The sequence below is a fragment of the Balaenoptera ricei genome, chromosome 16, assembly GCF_028023285.1.
Source record: "Balaenoptera ricei isolate mBalRic1 chromosome 16, mBalRic1.hap2, whole genome shotgun sequence".
Taxonomy (NCBI): domain Eukaryota; kingdom Metazoa; phylum Chordata; class Mammalia; order Artiodactyla; family Balaenopteridae; genus Balaenoptera; species Balaenoptera ricei.
The window spans coordinates 67,466,729-67,480,292 of NC_082654.1; the positions used below are offsets into that span (position 1 = coordinate 67,466,729).

A 13,564-nucleotide genomic window follows, 5' to 3' on the forward strand; every position below is an offset into this window, starting at 1 on the left:
AAGGCGGTCAAGGACTCCTTATGCATACCCAGAGTCTAGGTGAGCCTGCTCGCCATTCTCGTAGCATTTAGCCTGCTTTCTCACTTTTTGAATATTGCTACTTCTCTGTTCCACAATACTTTCTCACCCATGCTGTCCACTTCAGTGTGAGGCCTTGCTAAAACTGCAAACTTCCTACCCCCACTACCATTCCGCCCTTTATCCCCCTTCTCTGCTCTGTTTTTCTCCTTATTTCTTACAACCATCGAAGAGACCATATATTTTACTTGTTTAACTTGCTATTGGCCTGCCTGCCCTAACTGAAATATAATCCCCATGAAGAAAATGATTTTTGCTTGTGTCTTGTTCACTGCCATATCCCTAAAACCAAGAACAGTGCTTGATACATTAAAAAAAAACAAAACAAAACTCAGAATATATTTGAAATACTGAATGATGAGTGAATGCACAAACAAACGAATGAATGAATTAACAGGGAATATCTACTGGTAAAAATTTTCAAGTCCTCAAGAAAGTCAAAGCTTTTATTCCCGTGATTTGCATGTAATGGGCACATTCACCACATAGTTGTGCAATGTGAATCCAAGTGACCAGTTAAATGTAAGCATTTCCTGGCTTTTCAAATAAATCATCATTTCCCCGCCCCCTTTAATATAGTTATATCTCTTCATTTTCCTGCACCTTTTTCTCAACCTTTTCTTAGAACTTCAGCTGAAGGTGATCTCTCTACTTTCTAAAGACCGTCTATCATTTTTGTAATTATGGCATGTATTGCATCCTGAACTGAGCTGGAGTTATATGGTGCCCTTCCCATTGAGTAGTATGCAAGCTCTTTACAGGCAGATACCAATTATCATTGTATCTCTTGCAGTTCTTAGTGCATTGATGCACAATAAACAGTTCTAAAATTAATTAAATTATTACCAAAAATAAAATTAAACTATTAGCAGAAGCAAAGAAAGAGTTACACATGAGGGCATAAATATATCTGATTTTTTTTTTTAAAAAGAATACCTGTCATAGGCACAATGGTAACTATTCTGAAAGAAATCACTATGTGAACGTTCTACATCTTTACAGATTATTAATGCTGCACTTGCTTTGGCTGCAAGACCCAAAAGTCAAGTGGTCAAAAAAACCATGGAAATGTACAGATGCACGTGGGAGAATCATATCCATGTCCTCACTGAAGCTGTAGATGACATTACAAGCATTGATGACTTCCTTGCTGTATCTGGTATGGTTTTATCTTTTAATTTCTATATTTGCTCTTGTAATTTTATGAAATAGCTCCGTTTTTCTTTCTCAAGATTGCTTTGGCTCTTAGGGGTCTTTTGTGTTTCCATACAAATTGTAATAGGATGATACTGAATGTAATTAATTTTATGAAATATTATGAGACTTTTTTCTAATGATAGCCTTTCTGAAGCAAAGTGCTGCTACATATGATCTACCCTAGGATAATGAGCCTCATGCCTTGTAACCCATACACCTCAACAATTTACACTGTCTCTAAAAGAAATTCCTATTCCTGGGCAAGGCATAATTGAAAATAGCATGTGGAAAATTTAGGCATTTCCTGCCTTTTCAAATAAATCATCATTTCCCCACCCCCTTTAATATAGTTATATCTCTTCATTTTCCTGCACTTTTTTCCCAACCAGATTTTTCTCTACTCAGAAAAAAAAATGTGTCTTAATGGGAAAACTCTTCATTGATTTGAGATATAATATGTACTTCAACTACCACTATATGTATTTGAATAGTGGTGATCTAAAGAATAAAATAAACAAGACTAAACATCTAACTACATCAATAACAGACAGGCTTGAGATTCCACGTCAAATTCAGATAACTCTCTCATCATATATTAGAGTAGCATCCCACAAGATTGTCAAATTACTCTCATAATGCCATATTCTCAGAAACATGACTCAGGTTTTGATTATACTGTTGTAACAGCAGAGAACTAAATACTTTTTAATTTTTTTATTCTCTTAAAAATTAAGCCTCTCACTAAAATAAATTACATATTTTTTTCTGAGAGAGAGATTTTCTTGGAACATGATGATTCTTTTTATAAAATGCAATTTCTTATGAGTTTCTAACATCATTTTATCTTTTTTAAAGTTTCCTGATTGTATTTTATCTACCCTATCAATTTAATTACTTTCATATATGTATGCTTTCTCATTGTGAGCAATATCCTGAGACCTGGTGTATTTTCATAATATACTAATGAAAAGAAAATATGCGCTAATTAACTACTTTAAGATTGTTTTATTTCTTTAGAGCTAAAACTTTGAAAATAATAGAAAATGAACAGGAGAAATATTAAAATCCCTTGATACCACTATTCAGAAATAACAACTACTAATATGTGCTTTATTTCCAACCAGCATATATATATATATATATATATATATATATATATATATATATATGTGTGTGTGTGTGTGTGTGTGTTTTCAAATAATTGTGTAATTATGTATTGCCTTTTTACAGATAATAGTTGGCTGAATTTTCCCACATTATTATATTTTCTTCAAAAAATCATTCATTTATCTGTTCTCCTTTCATGAGCATTTAGATAAATTTTAACTACTATAAGCAACGCTATGTTAAGCATATTTCTGTCTGTTTGCTATCTTCTTAGTATAGACTTCGCAGTGTGAATCCAATCAACATCTTATGTTGGGTCAGTCTTCTGTAATTTAGTTGTTATATGCCAGGTTCTGATTTTTAGTTGGTTCTTTTGGTTACAAGGCAAACCTACTCACACTAGTCAATGTAAAAGCAGTTTATTATAATTAAGCTGATGGCAGAATAGGCAGAATCTCCTGAACGTGTAAGAATAGGAGCCATAACTGGCCAGGCCTTCTGTGATTAGAGCTGTGGGGAGCTTGGGATCTCAGCAACTCTGTGGGTCCTCAGGGCAGAAGCTCACGATTTTCCTTTTAGTGCTGGATTAACCTGAGTCTGTTACTTTCTGTGAAAAACCATAGTACTTAAGAGCCTGCATGTAACAGAAAACTCATATGAAAGTTGCTTAAATCACAAAAACCTTTAATTATCTCATGTAACTAGATGTTTAAGATAGTTGATTCTAGACTTACTGGCCCTAGCACACCAGAGGACGTGGATAGGAATAGTCCCTGTCTGTGGGGAGGAGTATCTTATCACTAACATTTTTTGGAACGGCCAGTACAGGGTAATAATAAAAAGTGGATTAATATTTAATGTGACTACAAATAGAACTACCATACGACCCAGCAATCCCACTACTGGGCATATACCCTGAGAAAACCATAGGTCAAAAAGTGTCATGTACCACAATGTTCATTGCAGCTCTATTTACAATAGCCAGGACATGGAAGCAACCTAAATGTCCATCGACAGATGAATGGATAAAGAAGATGTGGCACATATATACAATGGAATATTACTCAGCCATAAAAAGAAATGAAATGGAGGTATTTGTAATGAGGTGGATGGAGTTAGAGTCTGTCATACAGAGTGAAGTAAGTCAGAAAGAGAAAAACAAATACAGTATGCTAACACATATATACGGAATCTAAGGAAAAAAAAAAAAAAAAGGCCATGAAGAACCTAGTGGCAAGACGGGAATAAAGACACAGACCTACTAGAGAATGGACTTGAGGATATGGGGAGGGGGAGGGGTGAGATGTGACAGGGTGAGAGAGTGTCATGGACATATATACACTACCAAATGTAAAATAGATAGCTAGTGGGAAGCAGCCGCATAGCACAGGGAGATCAGCTCGGTGCTTTGTGACCACCTAGAGGGGTGGGATGGGGAGGGTGGGAGGGAGGGAGATGCAAGAGGGAAGAGAAATGGGAACATATTGTATATGTATAACTGATTCACTTTGTTATAAAGCAGAAGCTAACACACTATTGTAAGGCAATTATACCTCAATAAAGATGTTTAAAAAAAAAAAAATATTTAATGTGTTTCATTATTGTTTTTAAATTCTCTACAAACAGCGCACTCCATTATTTTCTATACCTGGTGTGGACTGTTCATCAAAATGAATTTTGATAAAAGTGTATTGAATATCAACTATGTACAAGGCAGTGTGCTGGGAAGTGGAGCAGGACGCAGAGAAGGAAAAGGCACAGTGTTCGCTTCCAGGGAACTCAAAGGTGTGCAGCTAACGCTGCTGGAGTGTCAGGGAATTGAGGGGAGCATTGCTAAGGAGATCCTGGTTGAACTGAATTATTGAAATAACATGTTTCAATTTCATTTTTTTTGCATGTTTAAATGAGTGGGAGATGGTCTTTTTATTGCCTATAAGTTTGCTAGAGTATGTTAGAAAATGAGAGAGTGTGAAGAATATAGAAACACTGAAGGAAAAGAACAAAAAATAAGTAAAAGCCCTCCATAAGGAATGATTCTTGGTTAGTATATGTACTTGCCATATACTATACTGGAATAGTCTTTAATTAATCTGTTATACTGGACTGTCTTTGACAAATTCCTGAATTTTTTTCTATGTTCCACTGCACTTAGAAACATGAAGAGATTATTTTTTTTCAGGGGAATAGATGACAATTATGAATTATATATAGAGTCTTCCAAGTTGCTACATAGCTTCCAAAATAGAGATGAATACTCAAATTATGCATAATAGAATTTTAAGAGTAAATCTGGTTTGGACCAAAAGTTCTTGGTTTGTTTCAACATCAGATCAGCCCAATGTTTCTCTGAGGGACACGTTCTATTAGCAATGCTTAGGTTATCTGTAGTTCCAAGACAGTGGTGACCCCTCAGTCTACATCTAACACTGAGTGGCATGAACTACAAAGTCAAATATTGAAAGAGAGAAAAGCATGTGAAAGTGCATGGTGGGTTTGAGGGACAGCAAGTTGGCCAGTATTACAGGAACAGAGGGTACATCTGGATTGGTACTGGACTCAGAAAGTCAACAGATAACACTATATAAAGGCCTGAACATTTTTAGGAAAATATAAACTGTCTAAAAATTTAAACAGTAGCTTCATCAATACTTCAGAAAACTAACTCCAGATGCTGAAAAACATTCTTATAGAAGTAGATAGTGAGTGCTAAATAATGCTTTAATTGCCCTTAGAAGTGAAAATAAAAGTAAGCCCAATATAAAGCAGGTGTTCCCTCACTCTCTCCACCCCTCCTCCAAGAAATTAAAACATAAGACTGACACACACATACAAGATATAACAATAGGAAGCTGAGGTGAGAGCCAGTTTGATGACTTAAACCTAGCTCAGGCTGAAAAACCCAGGTGTGCATTTACGAAGAAAAGAAGCTCCTCCTCATCAGAATAGTTCAGTGATGACTTACAGCCAGGATATTCTATGCCAGTGGCTAAAATCAGGAGAGAGTCTTGTTGTGGTTGTAGGTTTTTTCCTCTGAGTCCTCTGTGATTATATTTTCATGTGATGTTCTATGGCTCAGTCATTGTAGAGACTCCAGAAATATTATACACACAGCTTTTCATAAGTCATGGAACAACAGGGAGAAAGCGTGCATTCAAAAGTGACTGAGTAAGCTCCCCCAAAGTAATCCATTATTGCTCTATTGATAATTTTGTTTTGAATTAGTACCTGTACTTACATGACTGAAGAGTAGTTTGGGCATATGAACTGGAATTTAACATGCATCATTCCAGGTAAAAACAGGCAAGTTCACTCAAGATGCTCTTATTTGAATGAACAGTAAATACACAGCAGGACTGTTGTTCGAATATTATGAATTAGATCTTCAGAAAAGCTATAATTAGAAGTTCATTTCTGACTTTGTCAAAATCAGTCAGATTTGAGAATTTTTACCAGAACTTTAAGGTAGGTAGAGCTGTAGTAATCATCAGTAATCTTACTGACATAATAAATATCACTAATAAATAGATAGATCTTTTTTTTTTTAACATCTTTATTGAAGTATAATTGCCTTACAATGGTGTGTTAGCTTCTGCTTTATAACAAAGTGAATCAGTTATACATATACAATATGTTCCCATATCTCTTCCCTCTTGCATCTCCCTCCCTCCCACCCTCCCCATCCCACCCCTCTAGGTGGTCACAAAGCACCGAGCTGATCTCCCTGTGCTATGCGGCTGCTTCCCACTAGCTATCTATTTTACATTTGGTAGTGTATATATGTCCATGACACTCTCTTACCCTGTCACATCTCACCCCACCCCCTCCCCATATCCTCAAGTCCATTCTCTTGTAGGTCTGTGTCTTTATTCCCGTCTTGCCATTAGGTTCTTCATGGCCTTTTTTTTTTTTTTTTTCCTTAGATTCCATATATATGTGTTAGCATACTGTATTTGTTTTTCTCTTTCTGACTTACTTCACTCTGTATGACAGACTCTAACTCCATCCACCTCATTACAAATACCTCCATTTCATTTCTTTTTATGGCTGAGTAATATTCCATTGTATATATGTGCCACATCTTCTTTATCCATTCATCTGTCGATGGACATTTAGGTTGCTTCCATGTCCTGGCTATTGTAAATAGAGCTGCAATGAACATTTTGGTACATGACTCTTTTTGAACTATGGTTTTCTCAGGGTATATGCCCAGTAGTGGGATTGCTGGGTCGTAGATAGATCTTTAATAAAGGATTTCCTTAAAATTGTCTCAGTGAGTGTTTGAAGTTATTAATAGCCATACTATTTGCCATAGTCAGATATATTGACAGAAACTTTTAACAAAAACAGAGAGTCAAAGTGAGTCTCATAATTTCATTCGTACTTAGTTATTTCTGGGCAGTGTTTCAACTCCAAGCACATGCATTTGATCAGTGTAATATGGATGATTTAAAATCCTAATTTGGTGAATCCTGTGGACACTTTATAGGTCAGACAAGGGATTAGCTGGAAGGTTTATTTTTGTCATATGATACCCACTCTCCCCACCCCCGGCCCACCACACCTGCTAATGAGTCCAAGAGGTGCTCTTGAGCATTCTGAAAAACCAAAGACTTCAGCTAGAGATGAAGGGTTTTTTTAGGCAAGAAAAGCAGGGTGATCCTTCCCTGTATGCTCTCCAAAGGTCTTCCTCTGGACCTAGAAAGAAGCATGCCTCCTGCTACCCAGGTGGGTGCAGATACAAGACTGGAAAATATGAAGTCATGTATCTGAGCTTTCAAATTTGTGTTGGCATAGACTTATGGACCTTGATAGCATCCTAGGGGATTTTTTAACAAAGCAATAAAAACTTCCACTTACAGAGTGGCTCCAGAGCCTGTGCTGTGAACACTTTATGTATATTGGAGAAAAGCAGCCAAGAATTACCTTTTTACAAAGCATATATCATTATCATTAAAATGTCACCACTAAAAGAACTCTTATAGATTAGACATGAAAATAGATTTTCTCTCTAGAATCTATGGAAAGCATAGAAAGAGAAGAGTCTGTTAGGAGTAGGTTAACTATGCTTAAGATTGACAAGTCTGCCAGATCCTACCAGATCTATGATCTTCAGGAAATAAATTAACCTCTGACTCATTAAATGCCCTCCTCTAAAATGCTAATAATTATATCATTTTGCTATGGTCTGAATGTGTCTCCCCAAAATTCATATCCAACGTGAAAATATTAGAACGTGGGGCCTTTGGGAGGTCCTTAGGTCATGAGAGTGGAGTCCTCATGAATTAAATTAGTGTTCTCATACAAGAGACCCTACAGAGTTCCCTAGCCCCTTCCACCACTGTGAGGTTACAGTGAAAGGCACTGGATGTGAAACAGGAATAGGGCTTTTACCAGCATGTGACCATTCTGGTGCCTTGAGTTTAGACTTCCCAGCCTCCAGAAGAGTGAGAAATAAATTTCTGTTGTTTTTGTGCTACCCAGTCTATGTTATTTTGTTATAGTAGCCCAAATGAACTGACACATTTATTCAGTTATTTAACAAATACTTACTGAGCACGCATTAAGTGATAGAATGTTTTAAATCCTGGAAATAGAATAGTCAATAGAACAGACAAAACTCCCTGCCTTCTTAGAGTACATATTCTTGCATGATTAAAAAAATTAAAATAATATATTTTAAATGATTTGAAGAGTGTCTGGGACATAGTAAGTTGCCCATTATAAGATAACCATTATTACTAACACCATTGGCAGGCCATTGTTAAAATTTAAACCAGATATGAGAAAGAAAAGTCTTTTTAAAGGAGCTATCTTTGTTAAACCTATCCCAAAAGTTAGTACTTTATAGTTTATCAGAATAACTGAAGAATTATCTTAAAAACTATGGTGTATAACTATCAGATGTCAGGACAGTAAAAATTTATGATAATGTCAAATATGAGACAAGATATAGTAAAATGAGAATTCTCATATACAGCTTCTGGGAAGTAAATTTTTATAATCTCTTTGAAGAACAAAACAATAATATGTGGACCTGGATTATTTTGCCACAAATATCTTTCTATATTATTGGAGAACTTGTACATATATTCATAAAGAAGACTTATATAAGTATGATCATTATGGATTTTTTTAAATAATAAAACTTGAAAGTAATATAAACACCCATCAGTAGAAGAATGAATAAATAGTAGCAAACGTAGTAGTTAAAACAAATAAACTTGTTTCACATGCTAATAGGACAGCTTTTAAAAAGCAATGTTAAAAATAAATAAATAAAAAATAAAAAGCAATGTTAAAAATAAATAAATAAAAAATAAAAAGCAATGTTAAGTAATTAGCAAGTTTTAGGCAATAGGAACAGTAGGACTAGCCATAGAAGTCATACAAAACAAATACTTAAGAGTGAATAACTCTGGAGAAAGAGGAGTTGGATGGCACTGAAAAAGAGTACCTATGGGACTTTGATTTTATTTGTAATGCTTTATTCTTAAAGATAATATCAACAAAATCTGATGAAAAAATAGCCTCTATTATTATTGAGGCAGATAGATTATTTTCTGTATTTTATTATGACTTCTACTTTTCTTAAATTTAAAAAGATAATTTATTGGAGTGTAGTTGATTTACAATGTTGTGTTAGTTTCAGGTATACAGTGAAGTGAATCGGTTATACAGGTACATATATCTAACTCTTTTTTAGATTTTTTTCCCATATAGGTCATTACAGAGTATTGAGGAGAGTTCCCTGTGCTATACAGTAGGTCCTTATAAGTTATCTGTTTTGTATATAGTAGTGTGTATATGTCAATCCCAATCTCCCAATTTATCTCTCCCTCCTTTCCCCTGGCAGCCATAAGTTTGTTTTCTACATCTGTGACTCTATTTCTGTTTTGTAAATAAGTTCATTTGTACCATTTTTTTAGATTCCATGTATAAGTGATATCATATGATAGTTGTCTTTCTCTGTCTGACTTCACTCAGTATGACAATCTCTAGGTCCATCCATGTTGCTACAAATGGCATTATTTCATTCTTTTTTATGGCTGAGTCATATTCCATTGTATATACGTACCACATCTTCTTTATCCACTCCTATCTTGATGGGCATTTATGTTGCTTCCATGTCTTGGCTATTGTAAATAGTGCTGCAATGAACATTGGGATGCATGTATATTTTAGAATTATGGTTTTCTCAGGACATATGCCCAGGAGTGGGATTGCTGGATCATATGGTAGTTCTATATTTAGCTTTTTAAGGGACCTTTATGTTCCTTAAACCATAATGTTCTCCATAATGGCTGTACCAATTTACATTCCCACCAACAGTGTAGGAGGGTTCCGTTTTCTCCACACCCTCTCCAGCATTTATGGTTTGTAGATTTTTGTTCTTATGGGTGTGAGGTGATACTTTGTTGTAGTTTTGATTTGCATTTCTCTAATAATTAGTCATGTTGAGCATCTTTTCATGTGGTTTTGGCCATCTGTATGTCTTCTTTAGAGAAATGTCTATTTAGATCTTCTGCCTATTTTTTGATTGGGTTGTTTATATTTTGATATTGAGCTGCATGAACTGTTTGTATATTTTAGACATAATCACTTGTCAGTTGCTTCATTTGAAAATATTTTCTCCCATTCTGTGGGTTGTCTTTTCATTTTGTTGATGGTTTTCTTTGCTGTGCAAAAGCTTTGAAATCTTTTGCATTTCTATACACTAACAACGAAAGATCAGAAAGTGAAATTAAGGAAACAAATCTATTTACCATCGCATCAAAAAGAATAAAATACCTAAGAATTAACCTACCTAAGGAGGCAAAAGACCTGTACTCTGAAAGCTATAAAATGCTGATGAAAGAAATCAAAGATGACACAAACAGACCAATATTCCATGTTCTTGGATTGGAGGAATCAATATTGTCAAAATGACTATACTATGGAAAGCAATCTACAGATTCAATGCAATACCTATCAAATTACCAATGGCATTTTTCACAGGATTAGAACAAAAAATGTTACAGTTTGTATAGAAACACAAAAGACCCCAAATAGCCAGAGCAATCTTGAGAAACAAAAACGGAGCTGGAGGAATCAGGCTCCCTGACTTCAGACTATACTACAAAGCTACAGTACTCAAAACAGTATGGTACTGGCACAAAAACAATAATCTAGATCAATGGAACAGGATAGAAGGTCCAGAGATAAACCCATGCACCTGTGGTCAACTAATCTATGACACAGGAGGCCAGAATATACAATGGAGAAAAGATAGTCCCTTCAATAAGTGGTGCTGGGAAAACTGACAGCTACATGTCAAAGAATGAAATTAGAACACTCTCTAACACCACACACAAAAATAAACTCAAAATGGATTAAAGACCTAAATGTAAGGCCAGATAGTATAAAACTCTTAGAGGAAAACATAGGCAGAACACTCTCTGACATAAGTCACAGTAATAGCTTTTTTGACCCACATCCTAGAGTAATGAAAATAAAACAAAAATAAACAAATAGGACCTAATTGAAATCTTAAACTTTTATAGTAAAAGAGAGCGAACAGGAGAAGTAAATATCAATGTGCAAAAACAGGTGGCATGGTGGATTGTGTGCCTGGTGTAACAGAGAAATCTTCCCAGGCCACCCATATCAGCACCTGAAACTCACCAAATAATGCTGATCATCCAGTATTATGGAACTTGATTGTGAATCTCTGTAATACATTTTAAGAAAATGCTTCATGAATGTGAAAAATATCTAAAACTTTATCACCCAGGGTCAATCTCTGATGGAATAATATTTTGTGAGATTTTATGTTATTTTTTACCCTTATTTTGTGGATGAGGGTGGGGAAAGGATGGCTAGATTTTTTAAAATATTTTTATTGTGAAACATTTCAAGCATCCATAAAAGACTAGAATATGTAGAATGATAAACAATGTAATCTTACCGTAAAGCTTTACAAACCTTAACCCTTGTCACATTTGTTATTACATGCATAATTAAAGTCCTCTGTGTAACTTTCCTAAGAGTTTATAATTTTCCCTTTGCTAAGTATTTTGATGAAAGCCCTTGCCTCCTAATAAGCATGTCTGCATGACAGACAGTTTCCTTCTATTGGATTACGAGATCTAAGGCATCAAAATAACCAAAACCTGCCTCAGGCAATAGTATTTTCTCACTTTGGGTATATAAAACTCAAAGCTAAAGCTGAAAAGTTTCCCACAGGGACATGTCAACAAGATTTAAATGATATTCTGTGCTACCATCTTATTAGCAATCTTGATGGTAAGTAATGGAGGAATGAATGTTCTTGTAGCAAGCACCCAATGAATACTTTGGTATTGGTAAGTTAATCATTTATTGTGTCAGTTAACAAATACTTATTGATCAGTTTCTATTCACCCAAGAGATACAGTGGTATCATTGGACTTATTCACAGAGGATCTGTAGTCTAATAGAGGAAACAAGCCCTCAGATGCCAATTACAGTGTGGTAAAATTGTTGGGAAAAACACCAAGGCTATCTTTCTGTAAGGAAAGGAACCATATGACAGCCAGACTTTGAAACCTCATCCTTTTTTATTGTTACTTGAATATGTGATCACTCTTTCATATTGGCATTTAGTAGCTTATTATAAGGGCTTTCAGGATTTAATTCAAAGAAGATTCAGAGCATAATCCAAGTTCACTATAATGTTATTTCATTCATCTCTATAATAATTACAGATGTACAGTAACCAATTTGCAACCTGGTTCTCTATAACAATTTTTAAAACATATAATTAGCAGGAATTTACAAATAAATTAAGAGTTTACATCCATTTATAGATAATTTTACAAGTGCTTGTTTCCTTTCTATATCATAGATTTTCTTGTATGGAATCAGTTGCTCTGAGATTTCAAGTTTTCATGATACAAGTACAGTACCTGTTTAATAATTTTAGGTTATGACTTTTTAAAAATTTTATTGGAGTATAGTTGATTTACCATGTTGTATTAGTTTCAGGTGTACAGAAAAGTTATTCAGTTATACATATACATATATTCATTCTTTTTCAGATTCTGTACGCATATAGGTTATTACAGAATATTGAGTAGAGTTCCCTGTGCTGTCCTTGTTGTTTATCTATTCCATATGTAGTAGTGTGTGTATGTTAATCCCAAGCTCCCAATTCATCCCTCTCCACCATGTTTCGCCTTTGGTAATAACTACAAGTTTGTTTTTGAAACCTGTGAGTCTGTTTCTGTTTTGTAAATAAGTTCATTTGTATCATTTTTAAAATTATATTCCACATATGAGTGATATCATATGGTGTTTGTCTTTCTCTGTCTGACTTAACTTCACTTAGTATGACAATCTCTAGGTCCATCCATGTTGCTGCAACTGGCATTAGTTCATTCTTTTTTATGGCTGAGGAATATTCCATAGTATATATATACCACAGCTTCTTTATCCACTCCTCTGTCAATGGACATTTAGTTTGCCTCCATGTCCTGGCTATTGTAAATAGTGCTGTAATGAACATTGGGGTGCATGTATCTTTTTGAAGTATGGTTTTCTCTGGATAAATGCTCAGGTGTGGGATTCCTGGATCATATTGTAGTTCTATTTTTAGTTTCTTTAAGGAACCTCCATACTGTTCTCCATAGTGGCTGTATCAATTTACATTCCCACCAACAGTGTAGGAGGGTTCCCTTTTCTCCACACCCTCTCCAGCATTTAATGTTTGTAGACTTTTTGATCATGGTCATTCTGACTGGTGTGAGGTGGTACCTCACAGTAGTTTTGATTTGCATTTCCTTAATAATTAGTGATGTCGAGCATCTTTTCTTGTGTTTTTTGGCCATCAGATTATGACTATTAAAAATCTAAATGAACAACAACAAAAAACATTGATAAGACTTGAAATCACCAGAACTCTAACACTTAATTGTAATATATTATTTTTAAATATTCAGTGCCATGCAAACCAACTGCCACACAACTTCCCATAGCCTTTTCAATTTAGTCAATTTCAGGAAATTTCATATGTAGATTAAATTTTGTTTTTTTGGATACAGTACTAATACTGTAAAATGATCACTGGAGGAATGAAAAACATGTGCTTTTTTGTGTATCTAAATAATTCAACATTTTATAGCCACATTTAAATTCCCATGGCATTATTCGATGTCTTCTTGAAAAT

The 13,564-nt window shown here is 34.8% G+C and overlaps 1 protein-coding gene across 4 annotated transcripts in view; it reads left to right on the top strand.

Annotated features, from left to right (window-relative positions):
• Nucleotides 1-13,564, top strand: part of CTNNA3 (catenin alpha 3) — a 1,736,704-nt gene that overhangs the window by 1,220,290 nt on the left and 502,850 nt on the right. For all 4 annotated transcript variants that reach the window (XM_059899110.1, XM_059899112.1, XM_059899111.1 and 1 more), the window contains one exon: nt 1,081-1,237. In XM_059899110.1, the coding sequence (XP_059755093.1) occupies nt 1,081-1,237 (157 nt within the window). The remainder of the gene's footprint in view (nt 1-1,080; nt 1,238-13,564) is intronic.